This window comes from Balaenoptera musculus, chromosome 9 (genome assembly GCF_009873245.2).
Source record: "Balaenoptera musculus isolate JJ_BM4_2016_0621 chromosome 9, mBalMus1.pri.v3, whole genome shotgun sequence".
Taxonomy (NCBI): Eukaryota; Metazoa; Chordata; class Mammalia; order Artiodactyla; family Balaenopteridae; genus Balaenoptera; species Balaenoptera musculus.
The window spans coordinates 68,704,578-68,719,599 of NC_045793.1; the positions used below are offsets into that span (position 1 = coordinate 68,704,578).

The following is a 15,022-nucleotide window of genomic DNA, read 5'->3' on the forward strand; positions in this document are numbered from 1 at the left end:
TCCTTTGAAACAGGAACCTAGTATTATTCATCATTGAATCCCCTCTGTGAACGTTACAGAACATGTTTTAACAGTCCTCCGATTGAAAAGTGATATCTATGTCCCCTCCCTTTGAATCTGAGTGAGCTTTTGACCACTTCAATCAATAAAAAGTACAGTGAATATGAAACTCTGTGACTTCCAAAGCTAAGTGAAGAAAATGCCATAGAGCTTTTTTCCCTGTTCTCTCAGGATACTAACTTTTGGAGGCCTGAGCTGCCATGTCAGAAGTCTGGCTATCCTAGGCCACCACACTTTGAAAATGCCTAGGCCACATGGAGAAGCCATTTTGTAGGGACTTGTGATAGTTGATTTTACGTGACAATTTGGCCACAGGGTGCTCAAATTAAACCTTATTTCTAGGCGTGTTTGTGAGAGTGTTTCTGGATGAGATTAGCATTTGAATTGTTGGACTCAGTAAATTACCCTCCCCAGTGTGGGTAGGCATCACCCGTGCTGTGAAGGGTCTGAATAGAATAAAAGGCAGAGGAAGGAGGAATCTGTCCCCTTTCCCCCTGCCTCACTGACTGAACTGGGACATCTCAATCATCTTCTCTGACCTTCCAACTGAGATGAACACCATTTGCTCCCCTGCTTCTTAGGCCTTTGGACTCAGACTGAATTACACCACTGCTTTCCTGGGTCTCCAGATTGCAGATGGTAGATTCTTGGACTTTTTAGTCCAGCATCAGCCACCAGACATGAGAGTAACCAAGATTCCATCCACTAGCTATCAGATCACTTCCAACCAGTGAGTCTTCCCAGTTGAAGGCCCAGACATGAGGAAGCAAAGACAAGCCATCCTTGCTTCACCCCGTTTGAACTGCTGACCCACAGAAGCTATGCATGTAATAAAATGATCGTCTTACATCGCCAAGCCCTCAAGTAGTTTATTATTTAGCAATAGTAAGCAAAAGAGATTTTGATATGTGGAAGTGAATGGCCGCCACAACAAAAACAGAAAACATGTGACATTTGCTTTGGAACTGAAGGGTGAGAAGAACCTGGAAGAGATAGGAGGATACTGACAAGCCTTAGCTTACTGCTAGCGAGGGCTTGAACAACATAGGAACAATGTTATGGGGGAGGGGAAGAAACTGAACTCATTATATGGCGGCAAAAAGCTTGTTATGGAGCAATAGTAAAGGGAATACCCTGGCAATTAGCATATTTTTGGCCCCTTATAAGTGTGTGTCAAATAAAATCTTTAAAAATACAATAAAGTTATAGCATGTCTGCTGTTTTTCTTGCTAGAAGCTGAGGTGGGGAGGAAGAGATTTTTAAGATATTAAAATTAAAAATTCATAATAAATCAAGATTTTGTATTTCTACTTTCTAAGTCTCCTCAGAAATTTACCCATTAAGGAAATAGTTTCTTCATATTTTAGGGCTACTACATAGAATTATGAGGGTGGCTTAAATAAGATTCCCTACTTTGTGAAAACATTGCTCATGTAGAAATACAAAGCAGAAAATACAAACTTCAAAATGCTGCATATTCAAGAATATTATCTTTCTCTTCAAAGAAAAATATATGTGAGGAAGCCTGTTTATAAAAAGTAAACCTACCATTCAAGGTTAATATTTTAGAATTATTATATTCAGTCAGAAAATAATGCTGAACATATCCTTATAAGAACATGTATCCTAAAAGGAAAAGCATGAGTAACTAAGGCTTAGGTGGAGCAAGAAGCAATGGAGAGCACCTAATTAGTTCCAATTAGCCATGCCAGAGGATGACTTTCCAGGTAAAATTACCTTATAATGAGGTGATTAACCTCTTTGGAAAGAGTTCAAGATAGACTTATACTTAATATATCCTATATAGAAGTGATATAACAAGGGTCCTCAAGGTTCCATGCCAGGGATAATTTCTAACAAGAATCAATAGATTTTATTCTAGAAGAACCCAAAATACTTACATTATTGATGGACTAAATCGTAAAGCATCTAGAGACTATAAATTAGGCATTTAAACTTCATATCAAATTAACTAACTTATATGGAACTAACTTTATACTAAAGAATGTAACAATTGAACTCTAACAAATTACAAATGCTAGCCTCTAGATTATCTACGGACATCAAAGGAAAAAACATTCCTGTTGTTCACACTGGTCAGTGTTACAGGCTCATTCCCCAAAGTCAGCTGTCCACTGTCTAATTACTTTAGTGGATCCCCTCAGCCCCCAGAGCACACCTGGCTCTTGTTACAGTTAGAGAGACTAATGCTAAGCCAGGGAGTAGGCCTGAACACAAAGGAAACAGAAGCTTCAGTGTTTTCAACACAAAAACACTTGGTAAATTGAGGATAGGCTTCTAAGAAACAGCAGCTTTAACTGCTGGCTAAGTTTATCTTTGGCTTTTCCCTTAAAAGTGGTAATTCATTAAAGACTACTTGAAATTATATATCTATAATATGTATAAATTTATATATTATATATATATTTGCTGTCAGCTTATAATAAACAAGAAATAATTTACTTTTAATTTGATAATTATTTCCTGTAAGTTTCCATGTAGGCATAGGACCTATAATAATGAGCAGAAATTTTTTTCTTAAACTGCCTTCTGTTTAGTACTCTTCCCTATAAGAAAACACTCTAGATCTTGGATTATTCAGTTGTGATTTTTCGGACATTTCTGAATTAACTGCTGTTACTTCACAAATCTTGTTTCTTAATTTGGTATCCTAGGAAGTGAGTGTGCATGTGTTTGTGTATGTGTATAAAATTTTTGCATAAAACACTTGCAAATTCATGTAAAGCAAAAACACAAATCCTGGGAATACAAAGGCAAAATCAAGGAAGAAAAAATTTAGAATATTTGCCTGGAGATGATACTAATAAAATGTAAGTATCTTGCAAACAAAAACTAGAAATAAATGTTTCTTCTTCGGCTAAATCAGAGAATATATAAGCAACCCTTACTTCAACATATACCCTTTAGAGCTCAATGCTCACCTTAACTTAGGAGTTCCAGAAAATATCCATCTGTACAGTTACAATGTAGACTTTTCTTCCAGTTTACATTCTTCTGCAGAACCTATAACCATCTAAGGTTTCTAAGTAACCCCAAATTCATTTTCCTCATTTGCCTTAGAGAGTCAAAAAATACAGTGTCTAGCTGGATGCCCATCATATAAAAAGAACTCCTTATTAAATGTCTGCAGAATAATCAGCCAAATCAATAGCAGATAGCAATGTTTTATCCAAATTTCAGGACCTTCATTGATCCTTTTGTTACTCCCTTGCAGTGTCAAAAATGAAGGAAAGAAAACAAGAGAGCAGGAATAAGAAATCTGGAGAGAACGAAGAAAAGACGGAGTGAGAGGCAAAGAAGGAAGAAAAGTTACTGAATCTCTTCCTAATTTATCCTCCAGTTCTCACGCACTCTATTCCAAAGAGTTATCTTACAAACATGATTTTGAACAGCTCGGACTTAAAAGTGAGCATTATGGTTTAATGACACCAGGAAATAATGCAGAAAGATTCAGGTGAATTGAATCCCTTGCATCAATGTGCGCACAGCTCTAACTCACTTAACCATATTTTCATCTGCTCAGATCAGACATATTTAAATGAGTCTCAACATACAAATGAAACTATATGGAGAGAATAGCATAGTTAGTAAATTATTTTAAAGGTCTTATATTAGAACTATATTGTAGCAAGAATACATATAATTGTGAAAAGCTTACATAAATATAATATGAAAAGCTGAAACTCACAGAAAATATATGTAGCATATACATACACAAATAAATAAATCTATGCATCACAAATATATATATGTATACACATGTATAAATCTATATATTATCTACCCATCTATCTACACACTATATGGCTTATATGACGATAATAGTTTCGTCATCTGGAAAAGCTGACTTAATAATGCTTACACAAAAAAATTCAAGAAACGTTATTTAAAGGATATAATTGAGTAGTCATGCTAAGTGATAATGAAAAATGAGTAAGTTTCATTTTTAAAAATAGACCAAAGTTGGGTAGGTACACAGAAAATAAAGAAATAAAAAATGCTTTAGCTCATGGGAGTCTCATGAGTATATAATTTTGTCCAAAAGGTCCCTGTACAATGTGAAACAATTCTAATGAATATAGATTTTATTCCAAATACTAAAAATGACAGATGTTTAAACTCTTAATATCAACAGTGCCATTTCCCTAGTTGGTTTATAAAAGATGGTACCATTTACAAATGTGGAAGTTTACAATGAAGCATAATTTACATTTTTAAATAGAAAAAAATGCTTCACTATACAATAATGAAGTTGTCTTGACTGATGGATGCAAAAGTGAGGTCAAATGCCTAAAATCAAACACCACACAGAATTTCAACACTGCTTGTGAAGCTCTGAACATTTATTTTGCTGAATTCTAAGAATATATTGCAACCTGTTTTGACTAATAAATAATTAATAATTGTTAAGAATTATTGCTAACCTATAAAGTTGATAATACAAGTGCTAAAACAAATCTGTAAGTAAGCATTCATTAGCAAGGCATTCACAGAGCTCAGGGATTTATATTGTAAAGTTTTTGTTTGTTAACACTGCTGGCTGGGGTCCTTGGATATTAAATACAAGAATATCAAAAAAACTTTTAGTACCTAAAAGAATAGTTATTTAGAATCAAGAGTCATTCTAGGCATATTTCAACTCTCTTTCTATTATCTTTTTTGGCACTATAAAAAGCACAAACTATAAAAGTAGTAAGATATTTCGAAAACAGATATACCACTTACTAATAAATAATTTAATGAATACATTTAGCAAGTATCTATTGAGTGCTCATTATATTCCATGCACTGTGTAGATACTAACGTCCCAAAGAGAGTCTCATTCCATAATCTCTTAAAGCCTATTGTCAGAAATAAAAAAATCAAGAATCATTCCACAGAATGAGTGTGATCTTAAAGGCATAGGCAAATTTTCTAAATTCATGTAGACTACTAATTTCTTGAGTAATGTGCAGAGCACAGAATCTTTTCAAAATTAGGTTTTATTAATATAGTAACATCAAATTAACAGTCTGGAACACCAATTTTTCAGTTTTGTTTCTTCTCACACATTTAGAAGGCAAGGCCCTCTGTCATATCTTCTATCACTACCTAGATTCTGAGTTAAACTGCCTTATTTAAATTTACATATCCATTTCAGTTTTCTAGTTGTAGATGTCTTCACAAAAAAGCAGAAAGTAGTACAGAAATAAGGCACATACCTCTTGAACAGGGGGCTAAGAAAACGATCTTTGTTTCATTCAGGGAGTTAGAGACCAGATAGTTTTAAGTGATCAATGTGACAATGAAATAGTATCTTTGTGCAGTATTGCTAGCCCTCAGTGTTTGCTAGCAGGTGTATTTAGTGTTGTGTATTAAGAATTTGAACTGGTTCTTTAAAAACAAGCTATGACTACAATATTAAGAAATCTTTGTAAACCACTGATACTTTTTCTATAGTTAGTTCCATTTTGCATATTACCTGTAAGTCCTTGTCAATGTTACACAGATTTACACATGGAATTCAACCATTTTGCATTTTTTCCAAAATTATTATAACCCTTCATAATTATCATGTTAATAGATAGATATTATAGTGTGTTTATGTACAATTGTTAATATCTTTTTTTTAAAAAAGCAAGAACTTAAAATGCTGTTACTAAATAAAACCCGGAAAGGTGTAATATATTTGAATTATGAGCATCAGTATGATGGTAAATAGTAACAGTCAAGTTATATAAATATTTTAAACACCAATATTATATAATAAATGGTTTTAAATAATACTAGCATAGATACTTTAAGAATTATTTTTTTCCAGCTTAAAACAACAGAAATATTTATTTAAATTCAGTTTGAAGACTATCTTAAAGTTTAGAAAGTTGAATAGCATATTTCCTTTTAACAGTTAACTTAGATTTAAGTAGAAATTTGGAAAAGAATATGATATAAACTTCTCAACTAGCACTCTCTTAAGCACCACCGGAAAAATCATTATCTTTCCCAGTTCTTTCAATTTCTGTCATAAGAAGCATAGAGAGCAGAACTATATATTTTGGTAATTAATTTCCTTAAGATAATGTTAGAAACATCATGTTCTTTAAAATATAAATGAATTTCAAGGTGAGCATGCTAGAGGATAATATTAATGGCGTGTGATTTATTGTGACAAGAGATCTGATCTGAAACACCATTATTCGGAGTACTTAAAAAAATCCATTTGCAAATTCCTGAAAATATGAAAGTGCTATAGCTGAACCTGTCTCAATGTTGAAATCTGGAAATCTGTCCTTGTAAGTATGAAACTGCTTGTGCACAATATCTGGCATGTCTTCCTCATAGAAATTTATTAGAACATTTTCATAATCTGAATATGTTGTATTGCAGTTCAGAGAATTACCTAAATGCTTGTAGCTCTGAGTGAAGACAACCTACAAAAGTACAGACTGAAATGTATATGGATAATTAACTTGGTGATGTGTATAATTTTAGGGCTGATTGTTATCTTAAAAAACAGTTGGCAATAATTCACTGAGCATCTACTGATATACCTGGCATTCTTTGAACTCACAACAGAAACATGTGACCTGTAACAATCTAGAAGGTGTTTTCTATGTTATTACTGTTCCAAATGAAATATCCCCTTTAAACTATGTAAGCAAGATCTACTTGTGACTTAAATTTACAAGTAAGTTTCACTAAGATGTAATTTTACATATTATAAATTCATCGGGGTATATAAACACATTGTAGTAAATGGCATCTAACCACATGTTGGGCAGTGAGCAATGTCATAAATTAGTACTGCAATTGATAATAAAAACTTAAATAGATATATGTAAATAACAGAAGTCTTATTAAAAAGAATTAAAATTATTCTGGAGAACAGAACTGATTACCTTTTATACTTGAGGGAGGATCATAAGTATTGGCATTCTTAAATATAGGCTGTCAAATTTGAGCATCACCTAAACATACTGATACACTACTCTATATTTTTAATTCTCCTTTCTCCCTTCCCCCTCCCCCATGTCTCTCTTTCTCTCTGTTTCCCTGGTTTTCTCCCCTCCCTCCTTCTCTCTTCTCTCCTCCCTCTGCTGAATAAGTTTGGGACAAAAATTTTCCTCCTTAAGCATTTCTTAATTCCTTTAATGGGCTTTTAAACTGTAAAACTCCTGGTGGGGCACACTGCATGCAGCATTTTTCAAATAGCATTTTTTTTTTGCTAGAAACCTATTTTAATATATGAATATCAACACATGAATGCTTCACAGAATGGCAGTGGGGTAAGCATAGGATAGCTGATTCTATAATATGGCTTTATGTGCATTAATAAATATGTTCATTTCCAGAACATTCAAGGTGGGTGGGTCATCAAGTGCTGAAATATACTACAAAGTGAATATAATTTCATTGTTACGTCAATTTTTTTCATAGATTTCATGAAATAAAATTAAATCTTGTAAAACGAAAGTGTCTATTCTAGATATAAAGAAAACAGGTGCAAAATTTTAATGAAATTACTTTTGACTTAATTTTGTAATATACATGGCATAAAATTCAAACAGTACAATAAAAATTCAGTATCCATCCCAACCACTTGGTTCTCTTTTCCAGAAGAAACCAAAGTTAAAAGATTTTTGTGAATCCTTCTAAAGATATTATGTGCACATACACATATTCATTATACACTTTTTCCATTTTCCTTAAAACAAAAATCAGAGATGTCTGAACTATGAAAGAAAGAGCAAACCATAGCATCATGATTTATCATTAAGGCAATACCTAAGGCACATTTTACAAATAAGTTTTCATATGTCTTGCTAAAACATTTAAATAGATCAATATAATGAAAAATCAGATAGGGTCTCACTAACCATGAAACTATTTAATATGATGATTCTTGTATAAAGTAGTACACTAAAGTCTATAGTTAAGAAAAATCTAAAACAGATTTAAAAATACATTTTAACAGCATTTATTTATTATGAAACTACATGGAAGAAAACTATGTCAATCTACTAGTGTATGACAAAACTGAAATAAACATAAGAATTTCCAGGAGCAGTTGTCTTATGTGTTCTGTAACATTTATGGTACAATGTCAATCTAGCCAAATACAGAGACCACAGGGCCTTTGACTTTGAACATTAATATATAAAGCACTTAAATAACTGTATATAAATGCTGATTATGATTTTGTACCTCTGTGAAATGAACAGAGTACAAATGGGTATAACTGAAGCAAAAGATGATTCACTGCTTCTGCCCAATTTTTCCTGGGTAGTGGGGTGGAGAGAGCCATATTTCCTTCTAGAAATGGGGAAGATAACAAAGCCAAAGCTTTCTCTACTTCCCTGAATATCAGAAAAAAGTCAACATCTACATTTTAGAGGAAATAATTTCTGCATATTTTGGTTTTCAAGGCTTTTTCACTGTGAAGAAAAAGTCATTAAAAGTAGTTTTTGTCAGAATTGATATTTCTCTGGTTTATTTTCCATTTAGCTGAGGCCAATATAGGACTGACGGTACAAAGATTAGAGGTCTTGTATGATACCTACGTAATGTACAGTTAGTTACTCAGCATGATCCAATCAGAGCCTCATGTTTTTCCTTGGGATTTAGGATGATCACTCCTCACATATTTAGCCATGTAAAGACTTCCAGTATATCTTAATAAGGTACTATTTTCACCTTACACTTGAAATCTTTCTTCTCATCACATAAGAATGGGCTTAGATATGACCACACTGTATTCCGCATTATAACCTCACTAAAACCTAACAAGAAAAATCAAATTCGTTTACACTTTTGTCTTAATACTTACACATACACCAAGCCTTATTCAGTCATTATATGTAAAATGCTTTAAACCATATAGTGATCCTTTTTATGACATAGTTCATCAACAGCAACCATAATTATAATATGTTATCTTACCTACTATTGAATTTTTCTGGGTGTTTTTCTCTCATGATGTGGAATCTGTGTGCAATGGAAGCATCCTAAGAAGAGAAACAGAAACAAAAAACAAGACAGTTTATGATCCTATTATCTTGTGGAAATAACGATTAAAAGAGAAAAAAATTGAAGAATAATATTTTAAATTAACTTTTCCTAAACAATGTCATTGCAAAGAAGATATTCTGCAATTAGGCAGAAATGTGTAATCCACATAAATTCCGTGCAAGTGTGATTTAGTCACCATTGGTTATTTTTCATATTTACTTCTAGGAATTGATTTCTATTTAATTTATATATCTCCTTTAATAACTGGTTTTGGCCTCATGCTTAAAGTATGTTTAAGATAGTTCATATGAACATAAATGTCAAAAAGTAGTTGAAAATACTGTTACACAAAAACTAGAAGAATGGCTTAAGTGGAGAAATGATCAGGTGGAGAAGCTCCTAGTCCTTTGAGATTAATTATGGGTAAAAATATAATTTGAGGGTGCATATCTAGTAAAGGTAAGTATAATACGTGGCTTCAAAGTTGGCTAAGAGTGTACTGGATGTGTAATTATTAACTGTTCATTCCACAAGCCACTTTCTGACATATCTTGCTTAATGGAGAAAAACAACAAAGGGAAAAATTTATTTTTGGAGAATTGGGGACAAGTGTAACTGAACTCTGAGACCTCAAATGCACCAGTTCTGCACCCTAATGGATGTTTCTCCCTTTTAGGAAATTCATTCAGAGTTTCTATGATACAGAATCACACAACATGTGAGATTGGTAGAATACTTTGATTCAAGCTTTTCAAGTACAGACTGTTCTTGCTGACTTTTAATAGTTGGCCCTGTTATTCCAAGCAAGGAGATAATTTCCCATTCTTCATCTACACATGATTAATCACTCCAATGAGAAACTAATATATTTACCAGTAATCTCAAAGGAAATGGGGCTATTTTAGCGATTAACGGTTAATTTCGTTTCATAGTAGAGATAAAAGAAAAAGAAAAACCAAACACAAAGGAAATAAAGAAGTTGTGTATTTGAGAGAATCCTGAAAACACTAATCAAGGATTAAAAGTCTAATGAATGAAATGAAAAGGCTAATGTGCTTACTCATGCATAACAAAGCATGAGGCACAACAAGAGAGGGACCAATGCCCGCCGCAGATGGCAGACCGGGAGCTGCTTTTCCCTGCAAGATAGAGCTGTGGTAGAACTCTAGTGTTTTCTGTACAATTTTATCCTCTAAAAATTGTTGAGTAATTGAATTAATCCACGTGTAAAGGACACAAAGGTATAGATAGGTGCGTACTGAAACAACACTTGTAAAATAAAAAAGTTATTTAAAAATTCTATGGTTTGATATCCTAAGATATAACTCTGTTATATATGTGTGGTCAATTTCCTGGTTTGCTAAGTAAGAATATCAAGGTGTTCACCTTTATTGGTTCAATAGCTCTCAAACCCAGTCACAGAGTTTCTTCCTTTTTAAAAAATTCTCACTAATAAGTCATAAATATACTTTTTTGAGAATGTGCAGTTGTCTTACTGTGGTATGAAATTATAGAAAAAATCTGAGTATGGTATATTATGTGGCATTATCATTAATTTTAAAAATCACTTATTTTGACTTTATCCCTAATCTGGTTCAAAATCAATCTGGAATACCTTATAATTAAATGCATACATCCAACAGACCAGTTAAACAAAAGTAAAGAAATATGAATCAAGTACTAAGAATGAATGATCAATATTAGTTATCCACAGGGAGACTATCATTGAATTTACCTCTGCTTGAATTATTTGTTTCTGTAAGTTATAGCACTGAAACTTTTAAAAGTAGATTGTGTCAGATAATTTGCTTTATAAGCATACACTTTTGCAATAACAGATCTCTTCCTTTCCAAAGCAACACAAATAGTACAGAGAGAGGGAGAAAGGAAAAGAGAGGAGGAAGGAGGAAAGAGTATCAAAAGAAGACCATTTATGTAGACTGGACTATAATTGCCTAAATTCCTAGAAATACAGAACACCAAATAGCCAAAGATAAACTTAACCTTAGCTCCTCTATCTCCAAGATACTCCGGCAAAGAATCATGTAGGAAAGAGAGGGGAAAAATAAAAACTAGTGAGGAACACTGGTATGCCTTTTCCTTGTGTTGAATGGGTCCCACCACAAAGAGAGAGCTGGCCTTGCTGACTACAGAATGGATAAGGAACAATGACAGCAGGTGTTCATTTGGATGAAAATTCAGACCAAATTCCCATGGGACCCTGTCCTTTTGGCATAACCCCAAGAGGCTTGAAAGAGAACTGCCAAACCCTGCAAACTTATCCAGCAGCCATATTTCAGGGGCACTAACGGGTCTCTAAAAAGAGACCAAATAAGAAAAAGCTAAAGTAACGTTGGTTTTTTACATAAACTTTGCCCTTTCGGTCTCTATGCATTGCGGTTTGTAGGAAACAGAAATTAAATTGGCATCACTTTCATATCCTAGAACGGATAAACTTTGAATTCGGACAGACTTTCACTTCCAAGACTTGTGATTGTGAGCAAATTGCTTATTTACCATGAGTCACAGCTTCCTTATCTTTAAAAGAGGATACTGATACTCCTTTATAGTATTGTAGTGAGATTTTCTGAGATTATTCTGTATAGCAATTGCAGTAGTGTTCTGTTATAGCTGGGGTGTTCATATATTCTATATCCATACTAGAATGTTATTTAAAGTAAAAAGAGGGTGCTAAAAAATAGTTGAATTGCATAAATTTGAAAGATGTATTTACTGACTCTCAATTTGGTTTTATTATTTCCTGAATTTATACTTTCATTTTAATTTAAAAAATAAAATCAGATCGAAGAACTAAAACATATCCATCTTTATTAAAGCAAAAAAAATAAATCCCACTATGTTCATTTTCAAAGTAGTCTGTGTAGTAATTTGTATGTTTATATATATGCAAATATGTGTGTGTGTATACACACACACACACACACACACACACAAATATACATATATCAGAGAATCAGCCTCTTAGCCACATCTGCCTTTAATACTCTGCACTGGTATTTTTCTAAAGACTGATTTTTTTCTTTTCCTATAAGGGCTTATCATAAACTTACCCTAAATCCCCAAAGTTGCATTTTAAGTTATTAATTTGAAAAACTTTATTATTTTCTGTGGATCATAACATTTTAAATTGAGAAAGTAAAAGTGCTGAGATACCTATATACAGTGATTTCTACTAAGAGGAGGACATTATCAATACTAATCTTTTTCTTGAAATGTAAAATATATTTGCCTAAATATGTCATACGTACTATATTTTTTAATCCATTTAAAGAAACTTTCTTTGACAAATATTTTTACAAAACTTGCCAAATAATTTGTATTTCTGGAAACTGCATTATTATTATACCAAATTAAATATGTTCTCAATTCATTCCATTTTAGGATAGAATATAAATCTAGCTAATTACAAATAAGTATTATCAAGAATTATTCCAAAATGCAATTATGGAATTTAAAATTAAACCTTGTATGCTAGATGAATGAATTTTCATTGATTTCTTGAAATAGTTCAGTTCCTCCTTACTTTTGGATGGATAAACCACAATGTCTTCCTGTGTGTGAGCTTTTTTTCCTTTAATAATTGCAATTTGCTAAAGAGCTTCAAAAGCTGAAGTTTGTGGTGTCTTATTTGTTGAATATTTCTAAAGATTTCCAACTGAATTTTTGAGGTATTATTTACATACAATAAAGCAATTTTAAGTGTACAATTAAATGTTTGACAGAGGTATCAATAACAACTTTCATAATCATGATACAGAAAATTTCCATCACCCCCAAAAGTTCCCTAAGGCCCTTTGCATTTATATACACACAGACACACACACACACACACGTATGTGTATATGCATGCATGTGTGTGTATATATATACACACACAAACACTCCTCCACCCTTAAAAATCACTGATCTGCTGTCATTATAGTTTGCCTTTTCTAATATTTCCTATAAATGGAATTTAAAAGTATTCTCTTATGTCTGGCTTCTTTCACTTACTATAATGCTTTTGAGATTCAGCCATTTGTTCCAGTGTCAGTGGTTTGTCCCTTTTTATTGCTAAGTAGTATTCTATTAAATAAGTATACTACAATCTGTTTATTCATTAGTTGCTGACATTTGGCTTTTATGTATAAAGCTGCTATGAACTTTTCAGCACAATTCTTTTTGTAGACATGTATGATTATGTCTTTTGGGTAAACACTTAGGAAGGAGACCGCTGAGTTATATGGTATGTGTATATTGAACTTTATAAGAAACTGCCACATTATTTTTCAAAGTACTTGTACCATTTTGCATTCCTACTAGTAAAGTATGAGAGTTCCAGTTACTCCACATCTTTACCAACACTCCACATCTACTCCAACTCTTGACAGTCTTTTAAATTTTACCATCCTAATAAATATGCAGTGGTATCCTTTCTTGGAACCTTAACCCTTATGAGCCAGCACCATCTGCTTCGGCAGAGAGGTCTGCCAATTCTGATGAAACTATACGATTTGAAAGTTCTGGTACAGACTTAATAAATGTTCCCAGCTCCATCCCAATTGATTCATCCTCACAGCTTTTAGTATATTTTCTCAGTTATGCTGTCCAACAATTCCAAAATAGCAATGAGCAGTCTCTGGAAATCCATTTGTGCATTCAACCCCACACTCACCCCACGCACAACCTCAAGGGTTTCAAATAATTTTTTTTTCTATTAAATTCCTCCAAAAGATATTCAGAGAATATGTGCTTAGGGTCTCCCTTGAAGAACTCTGAGCTCTCAAACTGATTATGATCTTTTTCTTTGGTTAAACTATACTTTAAATAAAAGTAATGTTAAAAAATTCAATATATATAAAAGTATATGAAATGAAAAGCGAGTCTGACATTTCCCCAATTTTAATTCCTAGAGATAATAACCAAGATCCTTTCTCATGCATCATTTTGAAAATTGTCTATATATAAAGTATACATGTATGAAAATATATATGCACATATGTATATTTACAAAAATAGGTTTATATTATACAAACTGTGCTGAAACTGGGGTTTTTTTCACTTATAAATAAAGCTCAGACATCTTGTTATATCAGTAAACAGGTATTTTCCTGAAGTTTTTAATGTCAGCAACCTCTTCCCTTTAATGGATGTGCCATTATTTATGTAGCTATTTTCCTACGGGTAGTGGTTTGGGTTTAATATTTTGCTACCAAATTTGATGTTGTTTAATATTGTGATACCAAATTCTATACAACTTTTATGCAGCTCTGTGAATATTTCTTTACAACAAATACTCAAGTGGAATTCCTGGCTAAAAGTGTATGTAAATATTACATTTCATTATAGAGTGAAAAATTATTCTCCAAAAAGTTAACATATTCCCACTAGTAGTTTGTAAGATGACTGGTTATCATTAAGTTTATCAGTTTCTGAATTTGATGGGCTAAAAGGTATGTCACAATTGTTTAAATAAATTTTCATTATTGTTGATTGAAATTGACTATCTTTTCATATGCTTTTGTTCATATTTATTCTTATGTGGACTACCTATTCAAGTACATTATCCATTTTGTCTGTGTACATTAAGGAAACATTTATTTATATTAATAACCATAATGATAACAATGAATAATAATTAAATATTTACTACTGTTAAAGCACTGTTTTAAAAGCTTTACATCTAGTATTTCATTTAACCTCATACAAAATTTTATGAGCTGTCTATTGTTACATATGTGTTATGAATGAGAAATCTGAGGATTATGGATCTTAGAATCATTCTAGACCATACAGGAAGAGGTTGTGGAATTAACAGTTCAATACAGGAAAATGCCTCTAGAACCCAGGCATTTTATGCTTTTTACTAGTGTAGACAAAGTCATGCATTGCAAATATTTTACAAGTTTGTTTTTTGACTTTGTTTTACCTTGTAGAGTTTAAAATGTTTATA

At 32.5% G+C, this 15,022-nt stretch overlaps 1 protein-coding gene across 6 annotated transcripts in view; it reads right to left on the reverse strand.

The window, feature by feature from the left end:
• The window catches only part of DGKB (diacylglycerol kinase beta), a 706,264-nt gene that overhangs the window by 300,739 nt on the left and 390,503 nt on the right, over window positions 1-15,022 (reverse strand). For all 6 annotated transcript variants that reach the window (XM_036862745.1, XM_036862743.1, XM_036862746.1 and 3 more), the window contains one exon: window positions 9,001-9,065. In XM_036862745.1, coding sequence (XP_036718640.1) covers window positions 9,001-9,065 — 65 coding nt within the window. The remainder of the gene's footprint in view (window positions 1-9,000; window positions 9,066-15,022) is intronic.